This window comes from Eulemur rufifrons, chromosome 5 (genome assembly GCF_041146395.1).
Source record: "Eulemur rufifrons isolate Redbay chromosome 5, OSU_ERuf_1, whole genome shotgun sequence".
In the NCBI taxonomy this organism is placed as follows: Eukaryota; Metazoa; Chordata; class Mammalia; order Primates; family Lemuridae; genus Eulemur; species Eulemur rufifrons.
In genome coordinates, this window is record NC_090987.1 from 39,575,580 (window position 1) to 39,595,321 (window position 19,742).

Genomic DNA, 19,742 nt, shown 5'->3' on the forward strand with positions numbered 1-19,742 from the left:
AACTACAACATGCTTGATATATGGGTATAAGGGAATGGTTAATTTCCCCCAGCTCAACAATTTATCTGCATTTGCCTGATGACATCTGACCTACTTTTCCGTATTCTAGGCAGTAATTACCCAAAGCCCTCCCCAAAGTCTCAGCCCATAAAATCTTCCTTTTAATAAGACTTAACAAGCCTTTAGCGTGTTCCTGCAGCACTTCAAAGTCACATTGGCACCAAGGGAGTATTTTAAAAACATGCAACACATGAAGTGCATTCTGGGGTATCTCAGGCTTAAGACAACACTGCAGGGACACAAACAGGTACTGTAATCTGAAGAGAATCATATGCTGGAGGGAATCATTGGGATATGGGGAGGGGGATGGTAGTACAGGTTTGGGCTCCTAAAATTTTGAAACAAACAAAAGCATCTTCAGGGTGAATCCAGTCTGAACCAGGCAGTGGGCAATTCTGATGAAGCCCATTCTGGTCTAAGGCTACCTGGTTAACTTTCAATGTGGGCCAGACAGGCAAGGGTTAGTTACTCCCAAATCCCTTTCCCATCCATCCAGAGCTTCCATTTCTTTTTCTACTTATATACATTGTATATAGGAATTATGGTTATTTTAACATGATTCTTCCGCAAAGTTAAAATATCTACGTGCTCATAAGCTCAGAAAGGAGCATGGAGGAAAATATTTATTAATTGGTTCCAGAGGTTCTATTTTTGACAGATGTTCCTTAAAATAGAGTATGACATGATTGGGGACAATCTAGTGATTGTCATTCTAGAACTGCACTGTCCAATATGATAACTGCTAGCTACATGTAGCTATTTAAATTTAAATGAATTAAAATTAAATAACATAAAAATTCAAACCGTCAGTAACACCGGCCACATTTCAAGTGCTCAATAGTGGCTATCAATAGTGGCTATTGTAACTGGACAAGATAGAATTCTAGGACATTTTCCATCACTGCACAAAGTTCCATTGGACAGTGGTGTTCTAGAATAATGAATTCTGTTACGCCATCATTGTGTTTTTACCTGTACTAGCGAATAATAAAAATGCCAAGGAGATATCTTTTTCTAAATATTCTTTATGTAAATACCAAAGAAAATCTGTAAAAATACAGTACAGATAGTAATCTTACCAAGATTGGAACTTCTCTTATTGATAATGGTAATTATTAATTATTCATTTTCCTATTGGCTAGGATCTGTTTGTCAGTTACAAACTAAAGAAAGGAGCTGCAAAATGAAAGTTGTGAATTTAGGCAATTAAATCACAGTGAGAATGAAGGCTTTCACAGAATCGTGGAAAATTATTTCAGTAACTTTTTATTTGGCTGTAAGGATGGTTCAATATCCTTAGAAAATAAACCATGAGGTTTTTTCTTTACAAGACAAATGACTGCCTTAGTTACCACATATTTTGCAGTTGAAGTATTGTGTTAGCCAAGTGACTGTTTCATTAATAAAAGATGATGCTAGCCTGTGATACACAGGCAGGGCTGCCTGTGTTCTCCAAAGACATCATTCTAAAAGATCTGCCATACAATGTATCACATGTGCCACAATGACCAACCCACCCATAACAGGGTCTCAATACATATTTCTAGGGTTGAGTTCACTGGAAAACTAGTCTTTTTAAAAATGACGCCTATTTATTAATTTTTCATTACAAAAGAATATGTTCATTAAATACATTTGGAAAATTCAAGAAAGTAGAAATAAATTTTCATAGGCTTGTAATTTCCTGTCCTTTTAGTTATGCATTCATCTTTTTAAAAAACAAAATTGTAATTATGCTAGAGTTTGAGCCTTCACGTCACAGACTATGTGCTAGACCTGTTGTGCATTCCGTCTGAAGAGGCAGGCTTTTTATGAAAGATTTGATGGGGCAAGGAAGTGAAGGAAATTTTGTAAATGCTTATATTTTATTCTTCCCTTACTCATATCTATTTTATAAAGTTTATATCTGTAGGGCATATTAAGGCTATCAAGGCCTGCCTTTGACACGTGATAGGAAAAAAGGGTGTAGCTAATTTACACTGCCAATTAAGTTCCCATTGGTCAAGCAAAAAAGAAAAAAACCGTAACAGCTGGGTGACGTATTTGTTTAATAACAAATTGCAATAGTAGTAACCCACTAGTTGTATTTTGCTTCGGCCTGGGGAAGGGGTCTTTCTCTCCCCTGCACGGGCTGCTCCCCCTTGTCCTCCCAGGGGGGCCCGCCCCTTCTTTCTCTCGGGGTGCAGAGGGAGGGGCGCGCGGACCCTGCCCCTTGCCCCGCCCGGCGCGGGTGCCGGGAGCTGGCCGGGGGGTGGGGGGGGCGTGGGCGGGGCCCCGCGCGCCGGTCACGTGTCGGGCCCGGCGCCTACATTTCGGGCGCGCGCGCGCGCGCTGGCGCGGCCAGCTGCGGGCAGGGGCGGCGCCACCTCGCGGAGCCGCGCCACTTCGCGCTTCGCCCGGTTCCCGGCTCCGGGACCCCAAGACACGCGTTCCGCGGGCGCCAGGTCCTCAGGGAGTGCCAGCCAGAGTCGGTGACGGCCGCCTCATCGACGTGGGGCGGGCGACGGGAAGCCTGCGGCGGCGGTCCCTGCCTCGGGAGCTCCGGGAGCCCGGTGACCGCGTAGGTCAGTTTCTCCCAGCTGTCCCCGCCCGCGGTTCGAGGCCCGTGCCCGTGCGAGCAGGTTCCCGCCGCCTGGTGCTCGGGGAGGTCTGTCCACGCCTGGTCGGGGGTGGGCGCCCGGCGTCTCCGAGGACGGTCAGGGTCTTGGCGCGGCGATGCTCGGCTCACAGCCCCAGCTCGCTTCCCGGCTGCTCCTGCGCTGCAGGAAGTTTGTTGTTAAAAGTAACGAGATGTTGGCATTTGTTGCACTTCCACGCCGGGCACTGGGACTTCGTGCTGGTGCCACAAGCATCACCTACCAAGCCTTCAGCTGCGTGCTCGCTCGTACTTTGCGTGCGCATCGTGACTTGTAGTTTCCTCCTAATAAGAGGAGAATTGATCACAATGGAAGTCACACGTTGTGCATGTGACCATTTTCACAGTGTGCCGCGTGGTCGGTTCAACAAGCGTGAAAGAGTATGGAAAGGGACTCAGAAAGTGTGTGAAAGAGCACAGCTGCACAAAAGGGACTTCACGATTCACTCACCCCGTGGCCCGAAGGATTGGCGGAGCCCGTGAAAACGGTTATCCTGATAGCTTTCAGTTGTCAAAGCTGTCTTTTTTTTTTTTTTTAGGCAGGCAGTATTGTGAAATTGAAGTACTGGCAGTGTGATACTAAGATAACTTAAAAAAAATGTTGCTTGAATGTTGCAAATGTAGCTATTAGACCTTTGTGGATAGTTGATGATTAAATCAGCTTTAGAATCAGTGATGTGTTTTCTCTGAAAGCTTCAGTCTTTGCACTGTAATAGGTGCATTCTGGATTTAGAGTTTGGAACGTCCTCACGTCTTCACTCAGCGTTTGGAAGCTACTTTGTTGATTTGTTTTGAGGGTTCCCCATGTTGGCTTTCTAAACTTGCTACAATGAATTTTTTGGAGCAGTGTGAAGGGTATAAATTTTGAACCTCCCAGCTGAAACTGTGAAGATCTCGCTATCAATTACAGAATAATTACAAAATCCACCCTGTTTTTTTTTTATCCCCCTATTCTAAACTACTATATGGGAAGACGGGCTCTATCTACAATTTATAGGAGAAAATGGGGAGAAAACTGTTAGTTAACATCCCTTCCTTAAAATTTATTATCTTTCATCTCTCCCAGGCAGAGCAACTTGCCCAACATTGAGCAGCCGATATTCAAAGTAGGAGTTAACTGCCGCAAATTGAGTAGATTAATCTGAAACAGTTGTATCTCAGTGTAGGATTTTGTGAAGTTCGTTTATTAAGATGACGCTTGCTAAATATTTCATTGTGAATCAGCAGAAATTTGTGGTGGGTGGCTAATCCTCCTCTCTGGAGGCTGCTTGTTTGTTCAGGTATTATTGGAGCAGACCTGTGATTCAGAACATCCAGGTATTATTTCTATAACAATATTTCCTCAAAGGGAAATGATACTGTTTTAGAACCAACAACTAGGTTGAAGAATACAGCCTATCTCTTTTCGGTGATAACATGGTACAGTGTCCATTAAATAAATCACAAATTTTCTCCTTGTGGCTCTACTTTTTTTTGAGATAGCGTGTGGCTCTGTCACCCAGGTTGGAGCACAGTGTTGTCACGGTCATTGCTCATTGCAGCTGGGAACTCCTGGGCTCAAACAATCCTCCTACCTCAGCCTCTGGAATAGCTGGCACTACAGGCTGAGCCTGGCTAATTCTTTTTTTGTAGAGTGGGCTTGCCTAGGCTGGTCTTGAACTCCTGGTCTCAGGTGATCCCAAAATGCTGGGATTACAGGTGTGAGCAACACCGCACCTGGCCCTGATCATAATATTTTTAAGTTGGAACTCTGGTTGTGGCAATTTCTTACCTCTTGACATTACTAGAAGCTGAGCTTTTATACATCATATTCAGTGAGAAAAGTAGTCAGTAGAAAGAAGTTGGCTAAATTAATAACATATGGGAGAGAGAATATGCTAGCAAGTGCATGTGAGAAATTTGAAGTGGTTCAGATGCTTGTCAGGTTTTTCAAGCTGGGTCTGATGAGGACCAGAACTTTACTGATGACCTTGTAAATTCTTATGCAGTTCCTAGAATAGAGGACAGGTTTTTAGCAATGTAGGCACTAGCTTATCCCAATAATTCATTAACGAAGTTTCAGAGAAGACACTGCCATGTACTCTGTACACTATATATGTTTACGATCATGGTGTCATATAGGTATCTTACGTGATGTTCTTGAGTCCTAGAAATGTTGAGTTTTTCTTCCCTTACGTGGCCTCTCCCAATACTATATTGGTGCTGTCAATATTAAGGGGCAATATGAAGTGGGCAAGTATAAGAAATAGTTTTAATGCTATTAGAGGATATACTAGATCATTCACTTTATCTGAATTCTTTTATTTATCGGCCTGTAAGTAGGAAGTTACTGTACTATATAGTGAAAGTAATCCTGAACTGGACATTTTCCTATCATGTGACTGTGGAAAGTAACCACATGTTTTTACTTTGTGTTTAAAGTTTCCCTTTAAGGAGAAACTTCTGTGATACATAAATATTATTATACACAAGTTTAACACATTAACTGCCATGTGAGTTGTATTTAACTCAGGCTAGTTTTAGCCTGCAGGCCTCGTGAAGCAAAACCCTGCATTTGGTTCGAGAAAATCTTGTTGAAGTTTTTATTGTTACAATTAATATTGACAATTTAATAAAAACGTGGATTGCATTGCATATAACTCATAGACAGAAAATAATAAAAAATAAATGAGAAAGGATTGTTTTGTTCCAATAAAACACAGTGGCCCTAGGGGGGAAAATGTTTTTTTCTAGTGTGGCAGTCAATGTGTTAATTTGGTTTGAAAAAAATTTTCAAATGTGAAATAGTTGAAACGGGAAAATTTTAAATGCATGTTTCTAAAATGTAAGGAATTTTATCAGTAAAAGGCAACATTCGATCAACCTTCTTGTTAGTATTTTTATTACTAAAACCTGATTTATTTCGTGTTTGGACTTCTCTGCTTTTCGCTTCTGTGTATCTACCCTATTTTGAAACAGTAGTTTCAGAATCTGTCAAGTTGAAATTCAAATCAGGGGTGCATCTAAGGGTTGGTTCTTCATTGTTGGTTGAAGCAGATAAAATAGCACCTAAAGTCAGTTTAAACAATCATAAAGTAAAGCCATGAAGCTTATTTAATTTTCTCTAATTTTAACAAACATTACAATTTTCAACTGAATATAGGTAGATAAAATGATAAATACCCAGTGAGTAGGGTTGGTTTGTTATTGTGTCTGTATGGCATTCAAGTCAGTGTGGGCACATAATGAATGTGAATAAGAGAAGGTAATGTAAATATATCAAATATAAAGAGAATAATAATTTGTTATAAACATTTTACAGTGATTTCAGTGGTTTATAAACGATAGTATAACCTCTTACAATTATTGCCAGTCTTCTATCATTTCTCTACCAGGAGAGTGATGCTTTTTATTAGGGAACAAAGACTTGCTGAAGAAGTTACAGAAAAAAGTTTCACTGGATTAAAACTTAAGTGATTTAAATTTTATTTTATAACAACACAGGTGAGTGCTTTCTAAAGTAGACTACAATTTGCTGTTTTCCTTAAATTGCCATGTTTCAGTTATCTCTTTTCAGTTAATAAATAAAGCTTCTGAAAATGAGAGGATCAAACATTTAATATAATTCAGATTCACCCTCCTTAGTGCCTACACAGAAACAAGAGCTAGAATCAGTGGCCTTTAATTTTAGAGACTGGATTGAATTTTATGAAATGTAGAACATTATTTCACCTCTTCTATGTTCTGTTTATGGTTCTATTGTTATGTACTCGGAAGTTACTTTGTGCTTTTTAGTTTCTTCAGCTCTAAAATCGGAGTGTTAAATTAAGTTTGAATTTGTCTACCAATGTGGAATATCTAAAACAAATGTATTGTTTATGTATCACAAATATCAGTTTTATATATACATATGTGTATATATGGGCGTGTGCATTTGTATACACGTATACATTGTGTACACATAGGTATATAATTGCATCAGAGAACTTATTGCTAGGAAATAAGATTTAGAGCAAAAATTTTTTTTTTGACATTGCCATGTTTTTGTATAGTTAATTTTTAATACTTTCCTGGTATTAAGAGAATATAATGTCAGAAAAAACATACCATTTAAACAGCTAACTACTGTGGAGTGCGATGCTAACTAAGCACACTACAGTTTTTTAAAAATGTTTTTAAGATTGTTTTTAAAAGTGTGTGTTCATAAACACATTTAATTTTTCTCATTATTCAAATTTCTGGTATACAATGTATTATAAATATTAATGTAACACCAAGCGTAAAATCAGTATCTGACAATTTTAAAAATAATCACAACATATTTTTGACAATTTTTTGGTAGATTCCTTTTGTCTTTATTAAATAAGGTATAAATGCTATTTGGCAGTTGTGAAAGCCATATTTTACATGCTTTCTGACTTTATTTGTGGTAAAATATATATCACATAAAATTTACCATTTTAGCTACTTTTTTTTTTTTTTTTTTTTTTTTTTTTTTTTTTGAGACAGAATGTTGCTCTGTCACCCAAGCTGGAATGGTTTGATGTCATCATAGATCACTGCAACTTCAAACTCCTGGGCTCAAGCTATTTTCCTGCCTCAGCCTCAAGAGTAGCTGGGACTACAGGTGTGCACTACCACGCCTGGCTAATTTTTGTATTTTTTTTAGAGAGGGAGTCTAGCTCTTGCTCAGACTGGTCTTGAACTCCTGAGCTCAAGTGATCCTCCCGCCTCTGCCTCCCAGAGTACTAGGATTACAGGTGTGAGCCACCGCACAGGGCCCATTTTTAGCCATTTTTAAGTGTACTATTCGGTGGCATGAAGTACATTCATATTGTAGTGCAAACATTACCACTATCCAGTCTTCAGAACTTTTTCATCATCCCAAACTGAAGCTCTGTACCCACTAAACACTAAGTCCGCATTCCAACCTCCTTCCTCTAGCCCCTGGTAATTACCATTCTAAGTTCTGTCTGTATGAGTTTGACCAGCTGTCTCCTTTAAGTGGAATCATAGGAAATTTGTCATTTTGTGACGGGCATGTTTCACCTAGCATAATGCATTCAAGGTTCATCCATGTTGTAGCATGTGTCAGAATTTCCTTCCTTTCTATGAGACTGACGCGCTGCCAGCTGCACTAGGAGGACAACAGTTCCCTTCCTTTTTAAGGAGAGTTATATTTCATGGTATGTGTATGTCACATTCTGTTTTTCCATTCATCTGTCAACATTTAGGTTGCTTCTGCCTCTTGGCTATTGTGAGTAACCCTGCTATGCACATGGGTGTGCCAATATCTGTTTGATTCCCTGCTTTCAGTTCTTTTGGGTATATACCCAGAAACAGAATTGCTGGATCATGTGGTAATTCTTCTGTGTTTAATTTTTTGAGGAACTGCCATACTTCCCTCATGTTTTATGATGTACAGTTAAATGCTGTATATATGACTGAGTGAATTTAGACTAGATGTCTCTGGTTGTGACTTTTCAAATATCTTTAAGAACTCTGTTCCTGAAAGAGGACACATTGTTAAATATTTTGAGTGTGGCACTTGGGAATTAGCTCTGATTGTTGAACTTTATTATCTTTGACTTCTCTAGGAATTTCCTACTTTGATTCTGTAGACATTATGCTGGAATTGAAAAGTAGCAAACAGCTCAAATTATAAAATAATAGATCCCTCACCAAATTTAACCAGTCATGATTGCCCTTTAAGCTACAAGTTTTAGGGTCTTTGTCAAGATCTCGGAATTGTTAGGGCCTCAGAATTTATCTACTGTATTAAATGAGGATTTACTGGCATAGATTGTCAGATATGGGCACCAGTTTATTTTACAGTGTTTATGAAACAACAAAATATAAATGTGCTTTCCACAAAAAGAATTTAAAATTGGAAGCCTAGCTTTCTCTAGTGGACCTTGGAGGGGAGGAAACATAAGGCAAAAATGGTCTCTAGTCTGCCAGTTTTTGAAGTTCAAAATGTTTTTCATCTAGTTATTTCCTTGAAAACATTTTCCTGGCCATTAAAATCTCATTAATCTAAAAACAGACCTTGAAATTGCTTGCATGTGATAAAAGCAGCTGAAAACTGTAGGGGAGCCGGAGATCACCTCCAACTCCCTCACCACTCCTTAGCTCTTAGTGGGCTCTTCAGCTGGATCTAGAAACCAAATTGACAACAGGCAGATTAACGAGAGCAAAATATACAAATTTTATGAGTTTTACATAGGGGGTCCTCACAAGACAGGAAAGTCCAAAGTAGTGGTCAAAGCAAGATACTTTTATACTTTTATTTAAATTTTTTTTTTTTTTTTTTTGAGACAGAGTCTCTGTTGCAGAGGCTGGAATATAGTGATGTGGTCATAGCTCACTGCAGCCTTGAACTCCTGGGCTCAAGCAATCCTCTTGCCTTAGCCTTCTGAGTCGGTGGGACTCCCACCACCATGCCCAGCTAATTTTTAAAGTTTTTATAGAGATGGGGCCTTGCTATGTTGCCCAGGCTGCTCTTAAACTCCTGGGGCTCAAGCAATCCTCTCATCTCAGCCTCCCAAGTAGCTAGGACTATAGGTGTGTGCCACCATGCCAGGCTAATTTTCCTATTTTTTGTAGAGACAGGGTCTTGCTATGTTGCGCAGGCTGGTTTGAACACCTGGCCTCAAGCGATCCTCTTGCTGTGGCCTCCGAAAGTGCTGGAATTACAGGTGTGAGCCACTGTGCCTGGCCCCTTTTATACTTTTTAGATAAAGAACAATAAATTTGAGAATAAATAACAAGACAAATAAGATCTGGCTGGGGCAGTAAATTTTCTAGGGGAGTCACTAGGAGATATACGGGGAGGTGAAAAACAGGTAGAAGATAAGGGTTATTTTGTTAAGTATGTTTATTCAGGTCCATTGCAGCCCCCAATTCCAAGTTTCTGACGATAGGGACTATTTTCTTGCACTAGTGTGGAGAGGGTGCCCCTCCTAGGGGAAGCTTTATCTTTTGCTGCATGCAGGAAGACAGGTCAGCTCACCCTTTCTGAATCTACAGTTTCTTCAGTGTTTCAACTGGAAATAATCAGCCTACCAATCTGGCATATTTTGGGATGGCATGCCCTTCATTCCTTCAAAACTATCCACAAAGTGGTCATGAAAAATACTGTGTTCATTGATAGAACATGGCTCAAATCCATTCTGACCATCTGTATTCAGGGATTGCTTGTCTTTTTCTTTTGGCTTAAACATCAGGGACAAAAAGCTTTTCTGTAATAAGCTCTCGTGATTCAAAAGAATGTTTAAAAAAAATCTGTTCAGATTCTTTGATTTAAAAAATCAGTTTTGATTTTTCTTCTAAAGGCAACTTTCAATCAGAAATTAATAGATATTAGTTTATAAAATAAAGAAACATCAAATTAAGAAAAGTAGATATAATCCTAAATAATCCTGAGTGTGTATTTTTAAAAATATCTCCCTTTGATAGTTTTTTGTGGGGGGGTGTTTTTGTTTTGTTTTGTTTTGTCTTTTACCAGGTCTTGCTCTGTGGCCTGGGCTAGAGTACAGTGACACATTCATAGCTCACAACACCCTTAAACTCCTGGGTTCAAGCGATCCTCCTGCTTCACCCTCCCAAGTAGGTGGGACTTCAGGTGCATGCCACATACCTGGCTAACTTTTCTATTTTTTTGTAGAGATGGGGTCTTGCCATATTGCTCAGGCTGATCTTGAACTCCTGGCCTTAAGCAGTCCTCCCACCTTGGCCTCCCAAAGTGCTGGGATTATAGGCATGAGCCACTGTTCCTGGCCCTTTGGTATGATTTTTAATTTATTTCCTGTGGCATATTAGAAAAAACTATTAATTATATGTCACTAGATAAAGGTGTCTTTTGTAAGGCATTGACTGTAGGTCGTCTTCTAGGGAGACTTGATGGCTTTGTTCTCAAAGGACCGACTCTCCCTCTGTCCATCCATCTGATTGCCTACTATGTTCCAGGCCCCTTACTAGGTACTAGGGATGTAATGGGGAACATAACAGACGTGAGGCCCTGGTTTAATTGAGTTTACAGTCCGGTCTAGGGACAGCCAAAGAATTTAATTCAATTTATTTGAGCTTACAGTCCACACGAATGCCTGCGGACTGACATATTGTGGCTAGTGTTAGACACCATGAGTGTTTATCAAGGGGGTTTAGTTGATCTTGGAGATGGAGAGGGCAAGTGAGATCTCTCTCCAGAAATGTGGATAGTAGTTTATTTGTACACTTGTGTTCTCCATGCATTTACAAGTTCTCCTAGCATAAGGCCTGGTTTTATTCATTAGTGTGTCATCAAAGTTTAGAACAATTCCTAGAATATGGGAGGCCTTCGGTTCAGTGTTGATTGATTCATGTCCTTGTATGATATTAGAGATAGGGAAGGCAGTGCTGGCTTGGTGGTGATGGGAAACTGAAGCTTCTTGTGGATGTCACTTGGGCGCCTGTCAGACCCGTGTGGTGGGATGACTGCTACCTGACCACTCACCGAAGGAATAGGTTTCAGATACTCAGATATTCTAGACATTCAGGTTTGCATGGACAGCAGGGGACTTTTAGTCTACTTTTAATGGATGGTTCTTGGATGAGCAAAGAAATTGTGATGAATGGCTTTACGCCTTGGTTTGGAACATTTTCTTAGTTTCTTTCTTTGTAGTGTAGCTGAAAGGAATGTAAGATCATTTTACTAAATATTATACTGATCTAATTAGTACTGCTATCATTTTAGGAAGTTTACTCAGTTTTTGAATTGCAGTTATTTTTTGGAGTTGTGCTATTTTGCCTGGGTGTCAGAGTTACTGGGAAATTATTTTGCTATAAAAATATATTTTTCCTTGTTGCTGCTCTTAACACCTAGAAAATGCTTTGTTTATGGAGGTAAGTTTTAAATGTATGCTTGATTTTTATTAACCCATTTCCAAGAGGAGATAAGAGAAGGTACCGGTCCCCTCCTAACCCCTGCCACTCCTTTCTGAAGTTACAGAAGTTTATGAGGAAAAAAATGGCAAAAAATGCCTGTTTGCATTTTGTAATTTAGGTATTGCTTATTTAATAAGTTTCACAGTCAGAAAACCTTTAGAGTGTGCTTGGCCTGATGATAGACTAACTAGTTTTGATGCATGTGGCATCGAAGTTGCTTTGAACATGAGAAAATGTCCAAATTGCTTTAATTATATTTTTTATTCAGACAGGTGCCGATATTAAAACTGATAGATATGGGATTTAGGGATAGGGGATCTAGTTTTTTTTTTTTTTTTTTTTTGTCTTGGTGAAATTCAACTACCTTGTTCCCTTCTTAATTTTGTAATAAAAGAAATTGGATTATTTTATTGACTCCCGTAACCCATTTTTTCCTCTCCTATCACCCTGTCTTATTGGAAGAGAGTCCCCTCTCTGTTAAGGTACCTCCAGATCTGTCCCTTTTCTTATCCCAGGGATTGGCAGCTGTCACGACAGGAGCTCTTCCCTGGCTACCCAGTCCCCCCACACCAGCCCCTCAACTGTGGTCCTCATCATGCTTGTTTCTTTCTCTTCAGGGCTGTCCTTCCCTTGGGCTTTTTATCTCCCCTACTCAGGCTCGTCTAGGATCTTGTTCCATCCCTCATCCCTCCTTTTTCCTGGATGCCAGGGTTTGCGCCTCTGCTGGCTCTTGCCTTACAGCCTGTGAATATGCCTGGGTGTCCAATATCCTACAAGTGAAGCCATCATCATCTTTTTGGAACAGAGTTGTTTTAAAAGAGTCTGGTACACTCTCGTTTTTATCCCCCACTCACTCTTCAATTTACCAAAACCAATTTTTTTGCCACTGTGGTTTCCACCGGAGGTAATCTGGCCCAGTTCATCAGTGGCTTTCTGTTTGCCAAACTAGTCAGCGTTTTCAGGCTTTTTCTTTTGCCCTTTCTGTGGCATTTTACACCCATCTTATCCCTTGAACCACATTCCTCCTCTGTCACCCACTCTCTAGCCTCGGTCATTTTTTTTTTTTTTTTGCCAGCTCTTCTTCTCTGGCCTCCTTCCCCTTAAATGTTGGGTCTCCTCCCAGCAAGGGGTCTCATCTACCCTGATAATTTTAATAGCCATTGATATGCTGATGACCCCCACTATTTAAATTTTAACCTACAACCCCTGCTCTCTTGGGCTCTAGCTGTTATGAACTAGTTTCTTACTAGACGTCTCCATCTCCATTTCCCCAGGAATCTCAGACTTGCCACAACCAAAATGGAATCACATCTTTACCCCAAATTATTTCTTTTCTATCCCATATCATGGTTAATCTACTTATCTATCTGGTTGTCCAGACTAGAAACCTTGTTTACTCTTGTGATCTTGATGAACTACTTATTCAAGTACCAGTTTATATTTCACCTTCTCTGTAATTCCTTCCATAACTAATGCAGGCAAAGAGCATCCCTTGTACGTTGCCGCACTTGACCAGTGTTGTGATTCTTGGATTATTATTTACACGTTTGCCCTGTTTCTGGCGGGCAGGGATTGTATGATCTGTCATTACACCTCCAGTGCCTATAGCTGCCCCTGTCATTAGTAGGAACTCAAGAAACACTTGTTGAATCAACTTTAATTTCAATCCCAGCATTTAGGAGCAACCGTCATGGTTAATACATTACAGTGGACTGTTTAAGTAGATGATAGTTTTATTTTCATCCTTTTCAAATATTCTTTGTTCATTCTTTAAAAGCATGGAAAGAATATTAAATGAAATCTTTTTGTGTAATCTGCTGCAAGTGTAGACTGTTATTTAATGTACTCAACTGACTAAATATATAAAATCACCTATGTTAAAATGCGTATTTAATTAGATATGAAGATTCTTTTGTTTTATCTTTAATAGCGTAACATTTTCCCATTACAAAGAAGTGCCTTCATATTGTAGGAAATTTAGAAACTACAACTATCAGAAGACATTTAAAACCATTTTTCATTTCACCACAAGGAATAACCACCGTTAATGTCCTGATGTCTTTTTCCACTCTGTGAATATATAGAACATAATATATAGATTATGCTATATGGGAACAATCTGACCTAACAATGTATTGCAATTTTATAGTGTTAGAAATTCTTCTGTAACATTTTTAATGGTTTCATGGTATTCAGTTATGTGACCAAGCCTATATTGATGAGCCTTTGATTTTTTTCTTTATAAATAATGCTACAATGAATATAAGTATTAAAATTTAAAAATATGTTTTATTGGGTATGTGCATGTGAATGAATGCAAAGGTGACTAATATAAAAGCTGATTAGCAAGCTATCTGAGAAAAAAGGCATTATGATCATTGTTAGATGAAGTCTCCCAGAAAAATTGCTCTGAAAATAAGTCTCTGGGTTGTGACAAAGATTCTTTGCTTGGTCAAAAGTTAGTCGGACTTCTGAATCTTTTGCTAGGTCCTTCTGTGCGCTTCCTTGTAAAATCCAGTTTTAGCAAGAATCTCACATTCTCAATATCTGATCACCCTCTCCATACCTGCCCAGGTTCCTCATGCCCCCCCCCACCCTCTCCCCAGGTGATGTCTGGTCACCCTGGCCTGTCTTCAGCAAGAATCCTGTTATGTGGGTTTAGCCAGAATCCCCCCTACCCTTGACATTTCCTCTTAGTAATTTTCTCCCCACTGTCCTCCACCCTACTCTATGGCTGTAAGTTCCCACTTGCCTACCCTGTATTTGGAGTTGAGTCCTTCTCTCTTCCCCACTGCAAGACCCCGTGGTAGTGGTTTCTGAAACTATCACAGTGGTCCTGAATAAATCATCCTCACCATGCTTTAATAATTATCATTGAATTTTTTCTTTAATGGTCAGAGTCTGGGTTTGGCTTCCCTCAGTTTGTAAGAGCTCCTTCAAAGGGAAGTCAGTGAGCAAGGCCTTGTGTAAGTGCTGGGAACAGGCCTGCCTTACCCAGTTTGGTGGTTTGGTAGGGCTGTAATAGGGACCAGGTCTGGGCCTCTGGGTGGCAGGAATTTGTTGGGACAGTCAGCTGCTCTTCATTTTCTGCTTCTGGGCTTGTAGAGGCCCAGCTCTAGTTCTTAGGGTTGGTGGAAGCAGAACTTTTCTGAGGGGTAGAATTAAGACCCTCAGCTGACCAGGCAGAAGAATGTGGAGGCAGCAGAATGAACATGCCCTAGTGGACAGGCCAGACAAACCAAGTACGGATAAGAGCTGGGCCAGGCACGCAGCTAAATTTCAGATTTCTCTTCACTCTGGGGATTCTCTGTGCTAATTTCCTGTTTCCCATGTCATCATCTGTCTTGGTTTATATATTATGAAACTACATTCTCCAGAAGCTCCCTGAGAGATGATGTGTGGGGAAGTTTGTGCGTCCTTGTATGTCTAAAAATGTCTTTATTCTACCCCTACTTTTGATTGTCTGGTTATAGAATTTGGGGTTGGAAATAATTTTCCTCCAGAACTTTTGGGCATTGCATTATAATCTTTTAGCTGTTTCTGCTGTAGTTGAGAAGTCAAAATGACTCTGATTCCTGCTGTTTTGTTTATTACCTGATACTTTCTTCCCTGGAAGCTTATAGCATTTTCTTTGTCTCCTAAGTTCTAAAATTTCATGATAATGTGTTTTTGTGGGTTTTCTTTTGTAAGTGGGCCAGAAATTTTCCAGAATTGTTGGGTTGGCCCTTTTAATTCTGGACAGTTTTCTTGAATTATTTATTTCCTCCCTCTCTGTTTACCTTTTCTAGAACTTCTGTTGTTTGGATGTTTGACCTCTTGGACCAATCCTCTTAACACTGACAATTTTTCCTCCTATTTTTTTTTTTTTCCTTAACAGCTTTATTTTCTAGGAGATATTTTCGTCTTTATTTTCTAACTCTTCTCTTGAAGTTTTAATTTTTGCTATCATTTTTAAACATTGTTTTATTTATTTTTTAGAGACAGAGTCTTACTCTGCCACCCAGGCTTCAGTGCAGTGGCATGATCATAGCTCACTGCAGCCTCAAACTCCTGGGCTCAAATGATCCTCCCCACCTCAGCTTCCCAAAGTAAACCACATTACAGGTGTGAGCCACTGCATGTGGCCTCATTTTTAATTTCCAAAGGTTTTTTTTGCAATTTTATTTTTTAGACTTGCATCTTGTTTTTGTTACAGGCTAGAATTTCTTTTATTCACTAAAGATATTAGATTTTATTTTTTAGCCTTTTCTTTGAATACTTTTTTTTTTTTTTTGGTAGAGACAGGGGTCTTGCTATATTGCCCAGGGTGATCTTGAACTCCTTGCCTCAAGTGATCCTCCTACCTCAGTCTCCCAAAGTGCTAGTTACAGGTGTGAGCCACTGCGTGTGGCCTTCTTTGAATACTTTTTCTCCAGGTTACTTTTCTTCCTTGTTTGGTTTTGGTCTCTGTCTTCCATGTTTAAGAGTAGGGAACTAGAAAGCTGATTGAGTACTAACTTCACTATAAGGTTTATCTGGCTCAGCTGCTTGCTGCGAGCTCCTGGTGTCTTTCTTCTTGGAATATATTCTGCTTTAGGGAACATAACTAGCTAAATCTTTTCCTGGAGGGTAAGCCTTGCCAACATTAGGGATGCTGATTAGGGGCAGAGGGCTGAAGGTCCTGTTGTTCACTCTGTATAGGCTGCTCTTCTTTGAAACTGTTTCCTTCAGCTCTGTCCTCCATCTGCCAGCCTGCATCCCTTTCAGCCTCTCTAGAAGGTGTATTTAACCAAGCCCCCTGTTGATGACATGGAGTGATTTCTAACTTTTCCACTATTGCAAATAATGCAACCCTTATGAATATGCTTATAAAATAATCTTGTGCAAATGTTTCTGCAGGATAGATTCCTAGAAATAGAGTTTCCAGGACAAAGTGCATGGTGTGCTTGTATTTTGAAGTTTATTTGATATTGCCAAATTGTTGCCTCTCCCCCTGCAACATATGAAAGATTGTATTTGTTCATATTCATGATAGCAGTTTATAGGAGTACACATTTCCTGTCCATGCCCATTGGGTATACCTAATCTTTTTATGCGTTAGTAATCTAATGCGCAAAAAAAATCATTTGTGTTTGATTTATTTGTATTATTTGATTATTAGTAAGAATGAAATTTATATTTCTCTTGGGAATTGCTATTCATAACATTTTCCCTTTTTGACATAAATACTTAAAATTTGGCTATAATCGAAAAAAGTTTAGTCTGGGGGTTGGTAAGAAAATTATGAGAGAAAAAATAAATTTGAGTATAGTCACTCCAGAATCTTTATAATTTATTTTTTTCTATTTAGAATAGTTTGTTGCATAGTTTTTGAATGAGTTAATTTACATTTCAGTCTTGTAATATTTCGATATGAATGGCCATGTTTTAACTTGATGTCTAGTTTTTAATGTGATAATAATTATTTACATAGTACTATGTAGTTGACAGCGTGATTTCATATAAAACCGCTCATGAGGTTGGTTGCATTCTGTAGATAAGGGAGCCAAGGCATTGAGAAGTGAAGAAACTTGCCCAGTGTCTAGCGCCCTCCTTTGGTAGTAATACCTGGCGCAAGGGGTCTCAGGTTGAGTTCTGGCCCTGCCGCTGATTCTTGTGTCTGGTGTCTGTCTTGTTAGCTGCAAAATGAAGATGATTCTTTTTCCCCTTTCTGTATTAGAAGGTAGCATCTAAAAGCTAATTATATTTCTTGGATAACAGCCATGTTATTATTTTTGTAATCTAGAAATGAACACAGAAGCAGAACAACAGCTTCTCCATCATGCCAGAAATGGCAACATTGAAGAATTGAGACAACTGTTAGAAAGTGTGGAGAGGAACAAGGAGATTGCTGACATTAATTGCAAAGGTAAGCTTTGGATGGCTTTTATAGCTTTCTCTTATGAGTCAGCACCACACTATCATTTATTTAACACTGACCTTTCTGATCTGGCATATAATACATCTTCCTTATCCTAGGAAGAACCTCTATCAGGTTGGGTGAAATGTCTGTCCTAGTCCCCTCTGCTCCGAGATCCGTTCTTAAAATTGTTATGGATCCTAACCCTTACAAGCTACAAGGGTGACCCTAGCCCACAGGATGCATTCTATGATAAGTTTTTTCTTCTCGAAGACATTGCAGTTGACCCAGCAGGTTTGAGTGTTAACTGTATGCCCAGCATGTGAGAAACCTTGGAGGTAATGGTGAAGAGACAGACAAGATCCCTGCCCTCACAGGGATTGGTCTACTGGATTTAACAGACTAGACTAGTCTACATTACAGAATATGCACCAGGGTATGGAAAGGCAGGTGTCATGGGACCACATGGGAGAGGAATGTAACTGGTGCTTGAAGGATTAGTTTCTTGGAGAAAATGATTCTAAGGTGAAATGTGAGAGTGTATAGGAGTTAACCAGGTGAACACAGAGAAGAAAAGGGCTCGAGTCAGAAGAAACAATGTACTGAGGCCTGAGGTGAGAGGCAGCAGAGATTGCTGGAGGGGGCTGGGGAGGCGTGAGGGAGAAGGCCAGGTGGGCATAGCAGCCAAATCATCACATGCCTTGAGTAACAAGGCTGCAAATATGTCACAGCCGTGCATTCACATGTGCAGAGAAATAAAATGTATTTTCTAAAATGGCTCTGGTGTTTTAAAAAGCCTCTTCATGTTCTGGAAGGTGGTGGGGGGACTAAACCTTAGACTTTGGGTACCTCAGTCTCGGTAGCCATTTTGATATGTGCTTAGTCTCCCCGCCCTGTATTTCCTCTAAATTGGCATTAAGTGCAGAGGTGAGCCTTGCCGTGTCTGTGCGGTGGAGGCGAGGTGTCCTCAAATCCAAGAGGCAGCCTCTGGTTCCTTGGTGACCCTTGTCTTTGTGGTGCTCCTCAAACATTTGTGGCTGAAGTGAAACTCGGGTGCAGAGTCAAACTTGGGTGTCTCAGTCTGCCACACAGCCCGGGTGGTGCTCCTTGGCTGTCTCTGGAGACCACCATGCTCTTGTTGTGTGGTGTCAGCCTGAGGCCCTCTCACATCTTCAGCAGGTACCTGGCCTCGGCCTGCTGGTCAGCTCAGCCACACTCCTAACCCCTCTTCGGAGGGTGGCATGTCGGGACTTAGTGACACCTGGGAGCCTAGAGCAGCTCTGGTTAGCCAGAATGCGGCCCTCCCTCAGGCCGCACCAGAGTTTGCTCTGTGTGGCACCTTGCCAGTGGGTGCTCAGGTAGGTGGCCTGCTCAGGGGTCGTTTCCTAGCACCCAGAAGCAGCCTGCCTGTTCTTGGTGTCCCCTCAGTTCACCTCACTTCCAGACTTACGATCAAGAGCCACATGTCTCATCTTCTGTCTTTTTCTCTCCCACATCCCTTTGTCCGAGAAAGGACAGGCTTCAGATGCATATTTTATCCCTTGTGTCACTTTCCCCTCCTGTCCTAGAGCAGCAAACCTCATGACTTCACCCTCAGTGTGGAAGGAGTATTATCTTTGTAGAAACTATGATCTGAGTTGTCTAGAAGCTATTGTCTGAGTTGGTTAAAGAAATTTTAAAATTTCTCTCCATCCTCAGGGTTATGTTTTGGATGCCAAAAACATTTAATAATCCCCACCCGTGGTTGGCTCTGGCTAATTAGCAGAAAGTCATCTACTTGGAAATGTAAAACTGAGAAATGTGTTAATGGTTTTTCAAAGTTTCACCTCATTATACCTGTCAGTCAGCTTTGTTGTAAGGGCTGTTGGAAAGGTTTGCGTAGAGAATGACACAGTCGGATGAAGTGCAGTTGTCGGCCTTGGGGAGTGGGGAGGGGTGGGCAGGACTGGGTGTGAACAGCATTTCCATGCTCCCTGTGGGAATTCCTTCCTGGCATTCCTTTCCTTTCCCTCTTCTCTTTTCCTTGACTTTGCTTTATTGACCTCAGAGTACCCTTTGAATGCAGTTAGAAAAAACAACTTGGCCATGGGGGAGGCAGGGTGAGGGTGGTAGGGGTGGTGGGTCTCTTTGAAGTCAGGAGTTACAGACTAGCCTGAGCAAGAGCGAGACCCCTTCTCTACAAAAAATAGAAAAATTAGCCAGGAGTGGTGGCGCATGCCTGTAGTCCCAGCTACTTGGGTGGCTGAGGCAGGAGGATCGCTTGAG

General features: G+C 40.5%; 1 protein-coding gene across 1 annotated transcript in view; it reads left to right on the forward strand.

Annotated features, from left to right (window-relative positions):
* The first annotated feature begins 2,426 nt into the window (after positions 1-2,426).
* OSBPL1A (oxysterol binding protein like 1A) overlaps positions 2,427-19,742 on the forward strand; it is a 187,203-nt gene continuing 169,887 nt past the window's right edge. The window contains exons 1-2 of the mRNA XM_069468506.1: positions 2,427-2,624; positions 17,364-17,486. Of these exons, the coding sequence (XP_069324607.1) occupies positions 17,366-17,486 (121 nt within the window). The 5' untranslated portion in view covers positions 2,427-2,624; positions 17,364-17,365. The remainder of the gene's footprint in view (positions 2,625-17,363; positions 17,487-19,742) is intronic.